General features: G+C 60.6%; 1 protein-coding gene across 4 annotated transcripts in view; it reads right to left on the bottom strand.

Annotated features, from left to right (window-relative positions):
• Window positions 1–5,579: 5,579 nt before the first annotated feature.
• Window positions 5,580–15,925, bottom strand: part of DAGLA (diacylglycerol lipase alpha) — a 66,928-nt gene continuing 56,582 nt past the window's right edge. For all 4 annotated transcript variants that reach the window (XM_060404299.1, XM_015103136.4, XM_060404298.1 and 1 more), the window contains 8 exons: window positions 15,783–15,863; window positions 14,591–14,733; window positions 13,967–14,035; window positions 13,550–13,622; window positions 12,160–12,356; window positions 11,339–11,468; window positions 10,624–10,811; window positions 5,580–9,039 (listed from right to left, as the gene is read on the bottom strand). In XM_060404299.1, coding sequence (XP_060260282.1) covers window positions 8,085–9,039; window positions 10,624–10,811; window positions 11,339–11,468; window positions 12,160–12,356; window positions 13,550–13,622; window positions 13,967–14,035; window positions 14,591–14,733; window positions 15,783–15,863 — 1,836 coding nt within the window. In that variant the 3' untranslated portion in view covers window positions 5,580–8,084. The remainder of the gene's footprint in view (window positions 9,040–10,623; window positions 10,812–11,338; window positions 11,469–12,159; window positions 12,357–13,549; window positions 13,623–13,966; window positions 14,036–14,590; window positions 14,734–15,782; window positions 15,864–15,925) is intronic.

Below are 15,925 nucleotides of genomic sequence, written 5' to 3'. Positions count from 1 at the left end.
GCAGTCCTCGCCTGCCTCTGGGGTAAGAGAAGACAGCAGGCTTCTCAATCTCAGATGTTCAGAACCAAACCTCAGGGATAGCCCCCGTTTCCTCTGCTGACCCACTGCCCATCTCAGCCATAACTCGCATTTCTCAAATATTCGTTAGGGGCAAGGCCCACCCTGAGTGCTCTACGGGGATTATCTCCGAGTTCGTCCTCTCAGGTACCCTACCAAAGAGAGACTACTATGTGATTTTACAGATGCGAACACTGAGGCTCAGTGAAGTTTGGTACCGTCTGAGGAAGTCTGTCCTGTAGAACCTTGCAGTGATGGGGGAATCCCTCTCTGTCTTCCATCAGGGTCACTGCCAGCCACATCTGGCTGCCGAGCCCTTGAAAATTTTAGTTAATTTTAATTAGTTCAAATTTAAATAGCTATGTGTAGCTGCGGTATTGAACAGTCCAGGTCTAATGGTTTCAAAGTGATTAAGTTCAAAGGCAACGTCAGAGCCAGGTCCTGGCTGACCTGGGAAACTGCCCCTTCCGTCATCCAGGAGGGTCCCGTGTGAACCCACCAGCCTTCTCTCTCTGTCTCCATCTCTGTGAGCGCCTCTCATTTCTTTCCTGCCAAACAGCACAGCCTCTCTCCCCACTGATCTCCTCTGTAACCCTCCCTATCACTCTTTTTATTTATCTGTTTTTATTATTTGTTTATTCTTTGGCCATGCCACACAGCATGTGGGATCTTAGTTCCCCAACCAGGGATGGAACCCCCCAACCCCTGTACCCCTGCATTGGAAAACACAGAGTCTTAAACACTGGACCACCAGGGTAGTTACCCAAATCACTCTTTTTAAAACGTAGATCAGATCATGTCACTTCTTTCCTAAAACCTGGGCTTTCCCTTTGCACTCAAAACAATATCTAGGCCCATCCATGCAGCTGCAAATGGCGTTATATTTGTGGATGTATAACTGATGGACTTCCTAGTTGGTGCTAGTGATAAAGAGCCTGCCTGTCAACGCAGGACACTTAAGAGACACGGGTTCGATCCCTGGGTTGGGAAGATCCCCTGGAAGAGGAAATGGCAACCCACTCCAGTATTCTTGCCTGGAGAATCCCATGGAGAGAGGGTCCTGGTGGGCTAGGGTCTGTAGGGTTGCAAAGAGTCAGACATGACTAAATCAACTTAGCACACACACACAAGTATACAGCAGAAACCAACACAACATTGTAAATCATACTCCGATAAAAATTAAAAAAACAAAAACAATATCTAAACTCCCGCCCTGGTTTTCCAAGGCCACGTATGACCTGCTCCTGCCTGTAATGCTGACCTCATCTCCTACTTTCTTCTCCATTGCTAAGTCACAGCCACCAAAATTCCTCTTTGCCATCACTCAAACATGCCAGACTCACACCTGCCACAGGGCCTTGGCACATGCTGTTCCATCTGTCTGCAACATTGGTTCCCCTGAGCTGGTTCCTTCGGAGTAGTTAGTCTCAGCTCATTCATCACCTCATTGGCCATCCTATTGAAAGCAATTCCCCCTGTGTGCATAAGTGCTAAGTTGCTCAATTGTGTCCAACTCTTTGCAACTCCACGGACTGTAGCCCACAGGTTCCTCTGTCCATGGGATTCTCCAGTCAAGAATACTGGAGTGAGTTGCCATGCCCCCTTTCAGGGGATCTTCCCAAGCCAGGGATCGAAGCCTCATCTCTTAAAGTCTCCTGCATTGGCAGGCGGGTTCTTTACTACTAGGACCACCTGGGAAGCCCAGTTCCCCCTACCTAGCCTTTCTTTCTCACCACAAAAAAGATTTGTATCTACTCTATGTTATCATTCTCCTTCGTCAAGAATGAAAGCTCTGTGAGGGCAAGGGTATTTTCTGGCTTGGTCAGTGCTCTAACTTCAGCACCAAGAATGCTACTTGGCACACAATAGATGCTCAAAATAGTAATAGATGTGATGAATGAATGACTAGGGTAGTATCTTCAAACTGCAGAATCTTAGAACTCTGAAACCTCGGGAGCAGGGAATTCTGGAATCCTGGACCCAGAATCATCTCACTACAGAGTGGCTCCGCTCACAGCCTCCCTGGGTCCTCAGACACAGCACGGGGGCTGGAAAAAAATCCACCCGACTCTTGTTGTTGTTCAGTCGCTAAGTCGTGCTCTACTCTCTAGGACCCCATGGACTGCAGCACACCAGGCTTCCCTGTCTTTCACTATTTTCCGGAGCTTGCTCAAACTCGTGTCCATTGAGTCGATGACGCCATCCAACCATGTCACCCCCGTCACCCCCTTCTTCTCCTGCCTTCTATCTTTCCCAACATCCGGGGCTTTTCCAGGAAGTCAGTTCGTTGCATCAGGTGGCCGCTGTATTGGAGCTTTGGCCTCAGCATCAGTCCTTGCAGTGACTATTCAGGCTTTGTTTCCTCGGGACTGATTGACAGATGACAAAACTGAAACAGCGGCCAAGGAGGGGGTGGTGGGAGGACTCACTGGCAGATCAAGATGCCAGTCTAGCCAGCCCACCGGTGGCCCCTCAGAGGACAGTGGAGGGTGGGGGGCGAGCTGGGCTACCAGGTGGAGGTGGCAGTGAGAGCCTGCAAAGCGGTTTCCACCCAGGCCACCCTCCTCCTCCTCCCCAAAGGCCAGCCTTGGTGGGGGTGGGGGGGACAGCCGGGGCCTGAGCCCCAGATGTGGCCCAGTCAGCAGGCCCGTGGTGGCCCGCCGAGGAGGGTCAATGCCACGACAGTTCTGGGGCTGGGGGAGGGGGTGCCCAGGCCGGCGGGCGCCTCACAATGAGGTTTTGTCCCCCGGGGGCCGCTCTCGGAGCTGTTGCTCTTAGATATATAGAAATGGATTTTGCTGGAGGCCCCAGCTGTGTGTGCTGACCGGCGCTCCCCCCGCAGGGGCCCGACTGAGGGAGGGAGAGGGCCACACTGAGACGCCTATTCTTTTCCAGCTGATACACCCCAGAGGTTTTTCCCCCTCTGCAGCCTCCCTTAAGACAATTGTTATTCTCTGCTCTGCCCCCTCCCCCACCCGGGTCAGGCCCGCCCCGTGGACAAAGTAGACACCCGCCTACGCCGAGTGATTTTTTAAAATGAATTTATTTTAGGAGTTGCCCAGGACCGCCTGGAAAATCAGCTTCTTTATAAGCCTCCCCCATCCACAGGTCTTCCTGCCACATCCCACGTGGTACCCAAAAAGTCTACCGTTAGAAGATAGTGCCCATCCGTGAGCGATGCCTTGCCCTGGCAGTGGGTGGATGGGGCTATGTGAATTTTGTCCCCAGCACCCAAGTCCTCAGGCTGGGTTGTTGGGCCTTGAGGATGCATGTGGTGGGGTGGGGCTTCCTGTTCATCTCATGGGAGCTGGCCTCGCTCAGGGGGTTCTCGTCCTGCTGACTCCACTAAACCACTGAGCGAGGGAGCAGTGATCCCCCGAGATCTTCGTCTCTCTGCTGGGGGAGTAGGGTGGCTGAAAGGTCCCTGACTCCAGGGCTCAGCAAAGAGTCAAGACTGCCACCCTCCAACTCCATAATGAAGGAGGTTGAGGCTGGTGAGGGAGCCCCAAAGAGCCTTGCGTAAGCAGGACCTTGAGGGAACCCATCCGTGGAGAGGAGTCCCTGCCAGTACCCCCTCCTCACCATGCCACATGAGTGAGGGACCGAGATTTCTGTGCTGGCCAGGCAGACATAGCTGTCCCTGGGGCTGGCTCAGCCATTCTACAAGGCCTGTCCTCTGTACCTTCATCTCTGAGTCAACCCATTATTCCCACCTCATGGTGTAGGTAAAGTACCAGGGAGGTGATTGATAAATGAGGCTTTCTCTGATTCCAGGTCAGTTCCCAGAGCCCAGCGCTGGCCCTTGAGGGGGCAGTCGGGTTAGGAAGAGGCGGCCACTCAGCAGGCAACCCTGGGGAAAGGGAGGCAGGGACGTGAGGGTTAATGAGTAACGGGCTGGAGGCTGGCCTGGGGAGGGTGGAGCGCTGTGGACAGAACCCTCCCTACTGCAGCTGCAAGACTCCGGGCCTCCTGTGGACTCACACAGCCCTTGGCACCTGCCCACTTTGCAGAGGAAGAGAGGAGGGCCCAAATGGTGGTGAGCGTGAACCCAGGGAGTCAGCAAGCGAGGGGCCCCTCGCGAGCAAGCAGGGTCACCTCTCTCCCGCCTCCCTCCCAGCTGAGAAGGGACAGGCCATCCGGGGGGCCAAGTGGGGTCTGGGAGGCAAGGCGCTGCTCCAGTCCTTCCCCCATCGCTCCTCATGAGAGCCTCTCCCCGTTCCACACTCTGGCTGTGTGAGTGACCACAGAACCTCTCTGATCCTCAGCTTCTGCTTCTGCTCCCCTGATAGGATAATTTACAAACCAAATGAGACCACAAGGTGTGAAGAACCTCTGGAAACCATTAGGCGAGTGTGGAGGCAGGCCACCGTCCAGGGCTGGGAAGGCCTGGATTTTAGTCCTAGATCTGCCCCTGGGCCTGAGTACCCTCGAGAAGGTTTCCACCTGTATGCAGCCTCAGTTTCCTCTGTTCAAAGAGGCCTGGAGGAAGGCAGAACCACTCTGTCACCCTCCCCAGCCCCTCAGTCTGCACTCAGAGCTGGGAGGGTGGGCAGTGTGGGGAGGGGAAGGTCCAGGTCTGGTCAGACCTTGGCTGGGTCAGTGTCTGGGCGGCACTGGTGCAGGTCCCCTCGGGACTGGCTGGAGGAACAGCGCCATCTGCTGTGTGGAGGGGGCAGACCTGGGCACCGGGCTGGCAGGAGGCCAGGCTGCCTGCCCACCCTGGCCTTGTAGCCGCTCCTCAGGCCTCACTGGCCTGGGGCCAGGCTGGAAGGGGGTTCCTGGGCCTGACCAGGTCTTTTGCACTCTCCCTAGGGAGGGTGGGCTAGGAGGTCTCCATGATGGTAGACCCTGAGTTCCAGTCTGAGTGCTGCCAAGACGGGCTTCCCTGGTGGCTCAGACAGTAAAGAACTTGCCTGCAACGTGGGAGACCCGGGTTCAATCCCTGGGTCAGGAAGATCCTCTGGAGAAGGGAATGGCTACCCACTTGCCTGGAGAATCCCATGGACAGGGGAGCCTGGCAGGCTACAGTCCATGGCATCACAGAGTCAGACATGACTGAGTGACTAGACACTTTCACAGGGAAGCCCTCAGCAGACTTCCAGTGGCCCCTGCATTCCAGTGCTCCACCAACTGGCCACCCCCTACCCTTGGCTTCCAGCAGTCAGGGTTGGGGGAAGGGCAGGCACTGTCAGACCTGGCTGGTTCCCCATCCTCTCTGGTCTTGGGCAGTTTCCTTACCCTCTCTGGGTCTCAGACCCCTCAGGGGGAAGAAAGGGCCCTAAAGTGGTCAGACAGATCCCCTGGCACATGTCTGACACAGGCAGGGCCCAACAAGGAGCTGCCCCCATTCAAATGGGGCTTCAGGGGTTTTCCGGTCTCTCACTGAGACTCCGAGGGTGGTCCTGGACCAGGGCATTGACAGTGGTGACAGCCGACCTCAGGGGGATCCCTCCCGCCACTCTGCCACTGAGACCCACCCCACCCAGCCTGCAGGGAAGAGAGGTCACTCCAGGCGGCCAGCATGCTTCTACATCCAGTTTATACACAGCTCTATACAATATACAGAAACCTTTATATACAGATATATTTATAGAATAAGCTATATTAATGTCTCTTTTTTACAGCAATATTAGTTTGGATCTTTCATACATTAGGTACAAAAAGTCATGGGAGGATGGCACGAACAGTGCATGAGTGTCTGTGGGGCCCAGCTCTCACTACTGATTGCATATGGAAGTCGCCCAGGCCCCTGGGAGGACAGGCCGGTGCTGTCCGGGAGACCTTGTGCTGCGGGTCTGGGGGACAGAATGGGGGGTCGGTCTGAGCCGAGCTGGGCTGAGGGGGGTGGCTCAGACCCCCCCAAGTGTGGTGCGTGGAGGAAGGGAGACACACGCAGCAGGCCCATCCTCCAGGGGCGAGGTGGGGAGGGGTGGACTGACCCGGGGGCGTCCAGGGCTGAGTCCGAGCCTGCCCCAGCCCCAAGCCTGCAACCCTGTGCGGCTGCAGCCTTGGGGGTGGGGAGTCTGTCCCTGATGGCTCAGTCCTGGGCATGGGTGGGCACCACGCCCCCTCAGAAGTCCCAGGCCCACCCTGGTGGAGGAGGAATTAAAAGGCCAGATCCCAAGCCCCCCTGCTATTGGCTGGGTTGCTAGTTGGAACTTTACTCTGATTTATGATTTGTCTTTTTTTTTTTAAACTCTTACAGCCACTGATTCCATCTTGCTTCTGTGCAGGGGGGGTGGGGGCCAGCCAGCAGGGGCAGGAGATTAATGGTGGGTGAAGGAGACTGATGCAGGTGGGAGTCACAGAGGGCAAGGGAGGCCCAGCTCCCAGGTCTCTGTCCCCATGTGGCAGGGTGGGCAGGGGTCCCAGATACCAGTGATCGTGAAATGGGGGTCTTGGTGAGGGAAGCCCTAGGCGACCCAGGGAGGCCGTGGGTGGGCCCAGAGTAGGGGGGACCATGCCTCCGAGGAGATGAAGGCACAAGCAGGCGGTCAACGCCTCGGCACATGCCTGTCTTCCAAACCAGGGGTTGGAGTGGCTGGCGAGACGAGAGGGACGATGTATCAGAAGCTGAGCTCGTCCCGTGGCCCCCTGCTGCATGGCGCCTCTCGTGTTTGCCGCCTGTTGTTTTGGCAGGCCGGGGCGGGGGGCAGCAGGCAGGGCGGGGAGGGCGGGGAGGGCGCCCCAGCCACCCCCGGCCGTGTCCTCAGGGACGGCGCACAATCATGCACGTGCACACACGCCCCCCCCAAGCATGCACCACCCCCTGCTGGGCCTCCAGGGACAGGCAGGGTCTCCACCCCATCCCCCATGCTTCCCCAACCCAGCAGGGAAGGAGCCCCTCCAGCGGAGGCTGTACAGGCCTCAGGCTAAGCCCCTCGCCCTCCTGGGTGTCTAGCCAGGTCCCACAACACCCTACTCTCGGCCCCACTTCCTGACAACAGGACATGGCAGGTGGGAGAGGAGAGAGCCCAGCTCCCAGGAGAGAGCCCAGGGCGGGGGCCAAGGAGAGGGAGCTGCGGGGAGTGGAGGCTTGTTTGGTTTCAGATCCCAGGGCCTGGGGTGCCGAGGCCTGGGGGAGGTGATTAAAAGGGGCGGCGGGGGTTGGTGGGGCCTTCCTCTGCCCAGGGCACTGGCTCTGTAGCCAGGGCTTGTCATACCTGTGCCCTCCACCCTTTAAGTGGCCAGGATCCTGGGGGTAGAGGGCAGACCAGGAAGGAACGGGCTGGCGGGGCAGGCAGGCCTGGGTACCCGGGACCCATCCACAGAGGGATCACCGTGAGGGACATCAAGCAGAGATGGGTGGGCCACCTCCAGGCCCCATGGCTGCCTTGGGCCCTGTGGAGGCTGGCCCCTGCCTGCTTAGAAAGGGGCGGCTGAACACACGATTGCAAGGGCAAGGGGGGCTTGTAAGCCCAGGACACTTCCTGAGCCCAGCCCAGCAGCTTCTGTAAACATACATGGCACTGCAGGCCACCTTGGTGGGGGGTGGTCACCCCACGGGGCTGGCCAGCAGGCACCAGATCTCGGGGTGGCCAGGGCAGATGCCAGCCTGGACCACAGATGAGAATATGTGGGGAGGGGGCCGCTCTCCATCTCGGCCCTGGGAGAGCAGCCAGAGGGCAGTGATGGGGAGTCAGCATACTCATGGCCTGTCCTGGAATACGGGGTGCCAGGATGCCCCTGTTGGGGGGCAGTCAGGCTGGGAGGGCAGAGTGTGGCCCTGCCCGCCCCCCCCCCCACTTTGGCAGGCTGTCCCTGCAGCCTCCTCCCTGCTCCACGGCCCTCCCTGTCATTCCCTATCTGGAGGGCCCAGATCCCAGCTGCCTTGGCTCCGGGGGGGTCCTAAGCTGAGGTAGGGAGGCGGACCCCCCAGCTCAGCAGCAGTGCTCAACGCCTGAGGCGACACTGGCCCGGGAGCGGCCTCTCCCCAAAGCTGCCCGGCCCGAGGGGCAGCCACCAGGAGCCCGAAGGAGCCACCTGCTCTGGCCCAGGCCACGGTCGGTAGCCACTCCTGGGTGCTGCTAGCGTGCCGAGATGACCAGGTCGTCCTGCTTGGTGGGGCTGGCGCCGCGGCCAGCCGGGGTAGAAGTCCGGACCTTGTCCACTGCCAGGCACTCCTGGCTGCTGAGGCCCGTGGGGGTCAGGTCCATGAGCTCGCCCGAGGAGCTGAGTGGGAAGGAGGGTGACAGCGAGATGCCCGAGGAGGGGTCGGCTGAGCCAGCGAAGAGCCGTGGGGGCTTGGGCACCAGATTGGGCTCGAACTGGGCTCGGAGCAGGATCTCCTGCTGGCTGGGGGACTTGGGGCCCTCGGCGTAGTCGCTGGTGGGGCTCTCAGGCACCACCATGCAATAGAGGTCCTGGAAGGAACTGCTCTTGCTGTCCAAGTTGAAGAGGCTGTCGATGAACTCGGCAAACTCCAGCACCTGCGGGCTGGGCGAGTCCCCCAGGCGCCCCTCCTGCAGCGCCAGCTCTCCGCTGCGGGGGGCTGCCCCTCCGCCCCCTTCCTCCGGCTCCTCGTTGGCCGCGGCGCTGGGGGGCCGCTCGGGAGTGACGCCCCCGCTGCCCAGGGCGGCCTCCAGGGGCTGCGTGTCCTGCGAGTGTTTGGACAGGCTGTCAGCTGCCAGCAGCTCGGTGCGCGAGCTCAGGGATGGGTTCTCCTCGGGGATGGCCGGGTCGATGTAGAAGAGGTGGCCCTCGTCACGCTCCAGCACAGCATGGAGGCTAGGCGAGCCGCGGATGCTGCGGAAGCCGGAGGAGCGGCGCGAGTCGAAGCTGTACAGAGACTCTGTGTCCGACAGACTCTCCATGGTGGCCAGCGGCGCCCGCCGCGCCTGCAGCTCGGCTGCCAGCCGCTCCTGGGTAGACAGCAGCAGCAGCTCCACCGGGTCCTGGCGGGCCGCCGAGGCCGCGGCCACGGGGGAGAGCAGCCGCCCCTCCGAGAAGCCCTCCAGGCTCATCTCAGACTGGGACTTGCTCCTGCAGGTGGGGCAGGGAAGGGTGAGACTCAGAGGGGCGGGGAGACCCACCCCCAGCTCCTCTGGCTGGAGGGAACTTGGGGAGGGGAGGAGGGGAAGGTAGTTGAATGGTCTGGGGACAGGGAACCCTCATTTTTAAAACCAGCTCAGGAGACCCCAAGATAGAAGACAGGAGGGTTGATGCAGGGCCAAGCGGGGCAGCGGTGGTGGTGGGGGGCACTGGTGCCCGTCTCATGGTACCGACAGGAGACGGAGGCCCAGAGAGACTGGCTGCCCCAGGTCCCTGGGGGCAGAGGTGAAGGAGAGAGAGGGAAGGAGGGAAGGCAGGGAGGGAGGCGGCACGGCTGAGAGCCGCATCCACTGGGTCCAGCACGCTCCGGGCCAGCACCTAGAGGGGGTCCTTTCTGAGCTGCTGTCACTTCCTTCCGCACCCTGGGGTCCCTCCCACCTCTCCCAGGGGGTGTAGCCCTTTGCTGGATGGGGCCCCGGAGCCCCGGGCTCCACACACCGGCCTGCAGGGAGTGACTGAAGGACCAGGGATGGGGAGGCAGCGGTTACTGTGGCTGCACGGACACTGGCTCCCCCGTCTGCTCAGCAGCAGGGAGAGACGTCCAGGTGTGCCCACCAAGGGCCGGGAAGCCGCCAGCACCCTTCTCAACAGCCTTGGGGCCAGATTTGCCACCTGGGAAGGAAGGGTCCCAGGGAGGAAAGAGGAGCCCCACTCGCCTCAAGAGCTACTGCCTCAGAGCCCCCAAAGAGTGTGCATGAAAGCGGAGTGTGTGCACACACCTCTGTTTCTGTGTGCAGCGTGCATACCAGGCAGTTGCGTGTCAGCCGGGCCAGGTATCTGAATGGCTGGGTCTGGGCACAGTGCATCCCTCATTTACACGCATGGCTGCCTGTGCAAGTGTAGCCCTGTGTACATAGAAGTGTGTTGGCTGTCTTGATGTGTCCTATATGTGAGTCTGTCTGTATGCAGCTCTGTACACTCAGAGCTACTATCCGTGAACACAAGTATATACACATGGAAGCTTTAATATATGATGCAAAGAGCCACCTCACTGAAAAAGACCCTAATGCTGGGAAAGATTGAAGGTAGGAGAAGGGGACGACAGAAGATGAGATGGTCGGATGGCATCACTGACTCAATGGACATGAGTTTGAGCAAGCTCCAGGAGATGGTGAAGGACAGGGAAGCCTGGCATGCTGCGGTCCAGGGAGTCACAGAGTCAGACACGACTGAGTGACTGAGCGACAAATGTGTGTGTTTCTGTGTAAGCGCATGGGTGTCCACCTGTTTGGGTCTAAACGGCTAAAGAGTGAATCTGTGTTTGTGACCAGGGGTGTATGCATCCCTAGACACCCACTGGCCCATGTGGGCTTCAGTGGTGGCAGGCTGAGGGGCAGTGGAGGGCAGAGCAGGAGCGACCCCAAACAGGGGGGCAATCCTTCCTATGCACACGGACAGAGCTGTGTGAACATACGAGGGCCCAGGGTGTGTACATGAAGGTCCACAAGCATTCACGCTCTGAAGGCGCGCTTGGGGCCCCTGCACGCACTCTCTGAGCTGGGGGAGAGCGCTGACCTGATGCTGCTGTCTCGGCGGTCTGTGGCAGGCAGCTCCAGGGCCAGGCCGGCAGGCACGGGTGGCCCCGTGGGCAGCGGCTGCTGCTGGAAGATGAGCTCGGGGGTCAGGTCCACCTCTGTGGGGCTCACCATGACCTTCGCAGCGGACAGCAGGGCGGTCTTCCCCTTGTTGTAGTTCTCCAGCACCTGGGGATGGGACGGGGAAGCGGGCAGTGGCTGAGGGGTGACAATCATGTGTGGGCGCAGGGTGGCAGGCCAGGCCTCTCAGGCCCAACAGACCTTCATGGGGTCAGCTGGGCCCACTCTCCTTCCTACCAGGTCCCCGCTCCTCCAGGAAGGCCAGAGACGGGCCCTGTGATGGAGCCTCGCCCCACACATGGGCCAGATTGGAGCCTCCCTGCGGTCGGCCGTTCCATGGCTGGGAGATGGCCGAGGCGGCCCCTGCTTGGCTGTGTATCCGCCCAGCGCCAGGTGGCTTTGGGGTTTCTGAGCCTAGCCTGCTTCAGGGACAGGTCCTCACGCATCTTCTAGACCCTCCCACCTCAGGACCACACGGTGGTGTAGACAGAGCCGGGTATGGGGGCCAGGACACGAAGGGGCTCCCTGGCCCACTGGGTGTCCAGGGAGTGCACACTTCTGAGTGTTGCCGCCCCCTTGTGTGTGATGTGGGGACGGGCCCGGCCAGCGGGGGGTGGGGGTGGGCGGCAGCTCACCTTGTTGAGCCCCTCCATGACCACGTAGGGGAGGTGCTCGTGCAGCATGGCCGGCGAGATGATCACCTCGTTGAAGGCCTTGTTGTCGCCCCAGATGGCGAAGTATGTGGGCTCCTCCTGCTCACAGCAGCTGAGGGGTACAGGGGCCAGAGGGAAGCCGGGGGCGTGGGCGGCAGCCTGGCCTTGGCCCCCAGGCCCCTGGCCCTGCTCTCGGCCCTGGGTGAATTTGGAGACCCCTTGTTTGGCCGGGCCAGCCGGGCTGTGTCCCTGGGCTCCTCGCTCCCCACCTGCGCCAGGAACGTCTTTGCCAAACGGAGCCAGAGAGGCTGACCTGGGGCCTCAGTCCTGACCCTTAGAGAGTCTTTGATCAGTTGTGGTCTCGGCCATTCCTGCTCCACCCCTGGGGCAGGGTCCCAGCTCATAGCCCAACCCTCTGATAGAGCAGAGTTGAGGGAACGAGGTGGGAGAAGTCTCTCTGGTGGCCCCCTTCTTCTTCTCTCTCCTGCCCCCACCAGCTGACTGACTGCCAGCTGATCCCAGCAGTGATGCCAACTGACAGCTGAGGTGTGGGCCAGCCAGGGCCTTAGGGTGACCCTCCAGGGCATTTGCTTTTAAATGGACACAAGTGGGGAGAGCTGTCCTGGGGGAACACCAGGGAAGAGCTGATGATGGGGGCATGGCCTGGCCGGTCATTCCATGTCCCGGGCCCAAGGCTGGGGCAGCCCCATGGTGGGGGCCCTGGGCCGTAACTGCCCAGCCTTGGTGACCGAATGAAGGTCAGCCCATCCCCTGCCCTCTGCTGGGTCCCAGGCACCACTTACCAGCACTGCTCCGCCGGGTGGTTGTGGACCACGTGGATGATGCGGCCGGGCGGGTAGAGGGGAGTGCTGGCTGACAGGGCGATGGTCAAGTCACTGGGGTGAGTCCAGAGCCGCGTGCTGGCCAGGGCGGTCACCTCCACCTCCTCGGGCAGCTCTGACTTGGGGATGCATTTGGTGGCCCCCACAATGATTCGCCACTGTGGGGACAAGGGGAGGGGTGGGGTCAGGGCTGAGCAGCGCCGGCCAGCTGGGGAAGTGCTCAGAAGGAGGGTTTACAGGTGACGGGGGAGCTGGGAGGGGGCAAGGGAAGGGCAGCACCCACTGAAGAGGCAGGGGCTGGAGTGCTTGGTGTCCACAATGGCCAAAAGGTGCCAGGGACAGCTGGGGTGGGATGGCTGAATTTTGGGTCTGCAAGACCAATCAACCCATTGTGGAGCGACGGGAAACAGGCCCAGTGAAGAAAAGGGACTTGCTCTAGGCTGTAAGTCAGAGGCAGAACAGACCCTAAAGCTCAGGCCAGCTGCACCCACTTAGCCAGGTCAGCGTCGGGGCCCCCCCGATTGCCTGCTGAGCCAGACGAGTGCCTGGGAGGGGCAGCTCCACATCCTGGAAGCAGGCTCCTCCTAAAGCTCTGCTGCCTACCCACCCTAGCAGCTGGTACCTGGCCCAGCGCCCTGCCTGCCAGACGGTCCTGGGCACCAAGGCTGGGAATGGTCCCACCTGGGCTGAGTGAGTGGAGTGAGGGCCGGCCTGGGGGCACAGAAGCCCTGCCTGCCTTGGTGTGCCTGGCCGCAGCCTGCCCACCTTTGGCTTAGCACATTGAATGCCAGCTTGCTACAGGAGAAGCCCCCAGTGTCCTGCCCTATACAGGCCTGAGGGGGGGTTAGGAAGGGCTGGCCCTCTCCTCTCAGCTGCAGGCAAAAGCAGAACCCACTGCCCCCAGGTCCCCTCTGCAGGTGAACTCCAGCCTCCCTGAGCCTGGGGGATCGCGGTGGGCTTTGGAGGAGGACTTCCAGTCACACGGGACCACTGAACCTTGGGACGGCTTTGGCCTGACTGCAGGTGGCTCTGGGCCGAGGGGCCAGGACTCAGGAGTCCTCAGCTCCCGTCCTGACTGTGTTACAACTGGCTGTGTGAGCAAAAGTGAGCCCCTTGCCCACTATGGGGCTCAGTTTCCCCATCTGCACAAGGACAGGCAGGGGGCAGCTAGGGGGAGCGCAGAGACGCTGAGAGTCTATGAGCCTGAGGTCCCCGAGACACCAATCACACCCCAGTCTGGCCTCCCACAGCGGGGGCCTCGTGTGCTTTGTGCTGAGGGGTGGGTGGCCAGCAGGAGGTCAGGGAGACTAGAGCCCTGGCTGCCCAGGCGGGAGAGAGGGGACGAGCTCACTTTGGGCTTGGTGCTTCGCTGCAGGACATCCAGGAGCTGTCTGCGGAAGCCTTCCAGCTGGGAGAGGCCGATCCTGGGGGAGGGAACAAGACAGAACGTCAGCCGGGGCTGGCCAGGGATGGGGAGGTGGAAGTGACGGGCAGCTGGAGCCCCAGGAACAAGGAGACTGGTCCATCAGGGTCACGGGGCAGGTGGAGGAGGGCCTGCAGCTCAGCAGGGCCCAGTCAGGAAGTGAGGCCAGGAAGTGGGGCGGAGCAGGCCGGGCCCACCTTGTCCTCTCACCCTGGACACGAGTGGCGGGGGTTCTGGGGTCCCTCGAGGAGGTGGGAATCTCAATGAGAAAGACGGGCCACCTGGGTGAGGGCCTGAGGGGGAGGACAGCCCAGAGCAGGCCGGGGGAGAGAGGGACCGACTTGCCTGGGAACAAGGTCTTTGCCCAGAACCACAGCCGTCACAAACTCCTTGGAGTACTCCATAGCATCCTCGCTGCAAGGGAAGCCAACGGGGCGCTAAGGCAGGGGAGGGGCGAAGTGTGTTTCCTGGGGGGGCTCTGCTCCAGCATTCCTGGAGCCAGCTTCTTGACTCGAGACCCTCTGAGGGGAGACTTCCCTGGTGGTCCAGTGGCTAGGGCTCCACGCTCCCAAGGCAGGGGGGCCTGGGTTCAATCCCTGGTCAGGGAACCAGATCCCACATGCGGCAACTAAAAAGACCTCGCAGGCCACAAGGAAGCGCAAAGACCTCCAGTGCCAGAGCTAAGACCTGGCACAGCCAAATAAAGAAATTAAAAAAAAATAAGACCCCTGTGGGGAGTAGGGCTGGGGTCCCTGCCCCGCCTACCCTGTCAGCAAGGCGCTGCTGGGGCTGGATCCCAGTGTGGGCCTGGCACTTGACAGAGCACCTGCTTCCATGCTGCAGGCCATCCCCAGGTTCCCCATGACCAGACACCAGCCTGCCCAGGGCAGCCCCCGGCCCAAGCCAGCTCCCCCCACCGCCCACCCTTGGCCCCACCAGCCCCAGCCAAGCGCCCCCTGGACCGCTTACCTCAGCAGGCCCCCTGGGGGGGAGTAGGCAAAGCACTTGAGGGTTGGGTACTGGGGTCTCAGGAGGAAGGAGAGGATGGCGGCGGTGCCTGCACCCAGAGAGTGGCCCACCACAATCAGGCCGTAGTGCTTGGTTCCGCGGCCCTGGGGGCGGAGAGCAGCCCTGAGCGCCCCGCCCTGCTGCTGCCAGGCTGACCCCAGGGAGGCAGAGGGCACTCCCCAGAGGCCTGGGATCACGTCTGTGCTGTGCTGGGCACAGGAAGAGCCAAGCTAGATGCCCATGGAGCAACTTCTTAGAGAGACTATTTAACAAACTCCTACTCATCCTTCAAAACCTTGCACAGAGGAGAAGCCTTCTCCTTGGAGAAGCCCCTCCTGATTTTCCAGGAGAGGCTAACTCCCTCCAAGACATTGTGTCTGTACCTGGGATTGTTGCTGTTGTTCAGTCAGTTAAGTTGTGTCTGACTCTTTGAGACCCCATGGACTGTAGCCCGCCAGGCTCCGCTATCCATGGGGTTTCCTAGGCAAGAATACTGGAGTGGGTAGCCATTTCCTTCTCCAGGGGATCTTCCTGACCCAGGGATTGAACCTGGGTCTCCTGCATTGGCAGGTGGATCCTTCACCACTGAGCCACCAGGGAAGCCTGCACCCGGGACAGACCTTTGTATGAGTGATTACGCTCTACTATGACCATGTGGTCACCTGCTCCCATCCCTGGGCCCCAACAGCTGGACCAGGTCTCCTGAGCCCAGGGACGGCTTGGCTTTGGGAAGGGCAACTGGGAGCCCCTCGGGAGCTGCCTGCCTGCACAGGGAGGGGTGGGCAGCGGGCCGGGCTCAGATCAACCCAACCACAGCAGTGCCCCTTCTATCTGCTCTGCAATCACATTCTGTGTTCTTTCTGCTCAGCATCTCAGAAGCCCAGGACCTGAGCCATCTTTGTGCCTTGGGTGCCCGGCACCGTAACGCGGGTGGGGCTGAGCAGAGGTGTCCAAGAGGAGCTGGTACCAAAGAAGAAAGGGCCAGAGAGGGTGGGAAGGACTGAGCAGCGAGGAGAGGGCTGGGGGCCTGGGATGGAAGGAGAGTGTCTGAGTCTGGCTTGTGGGGGTGGGGTGGGGAGGGCGCCATCATTCACCCATTCTGTCCCCAGCCTGTTGCCTCGTGGGAGGGCTTGCGGCATGAAAAACCCCTTACCAGGTCTCGCCCGAAGGCCTGGGACAGGACCATCTCCTGCTCCAGCTTCTTCTTGATGTACTCAGCCGAGAGGACCATCCCCTGGGTAAGGAGGAACAGAGGTGGGTGTCACTATCATGGGGAGGCACGAGGGCCCATCAGGG

This window comes from Ovis aries, chromosome 21 (assembly GCF_016772045.2).
Source record: "Ovis aries strain OAR_USU_Benz2616 breed Rambouillet chromosome 21, ARS-UI_Ramb_v3.0, whole genome shotgun sequence".
NCBI lineage: Eukaryota > Metazoa > Chordata > Mammalia > Artiodactyla > Bovidae > Ovis > Ovis aries.
The sequence above is the reverse complement of the archived record's forward strand: the minus strand, read 5'-3'. Positions and strand labels throughout refer to the sequence as shown.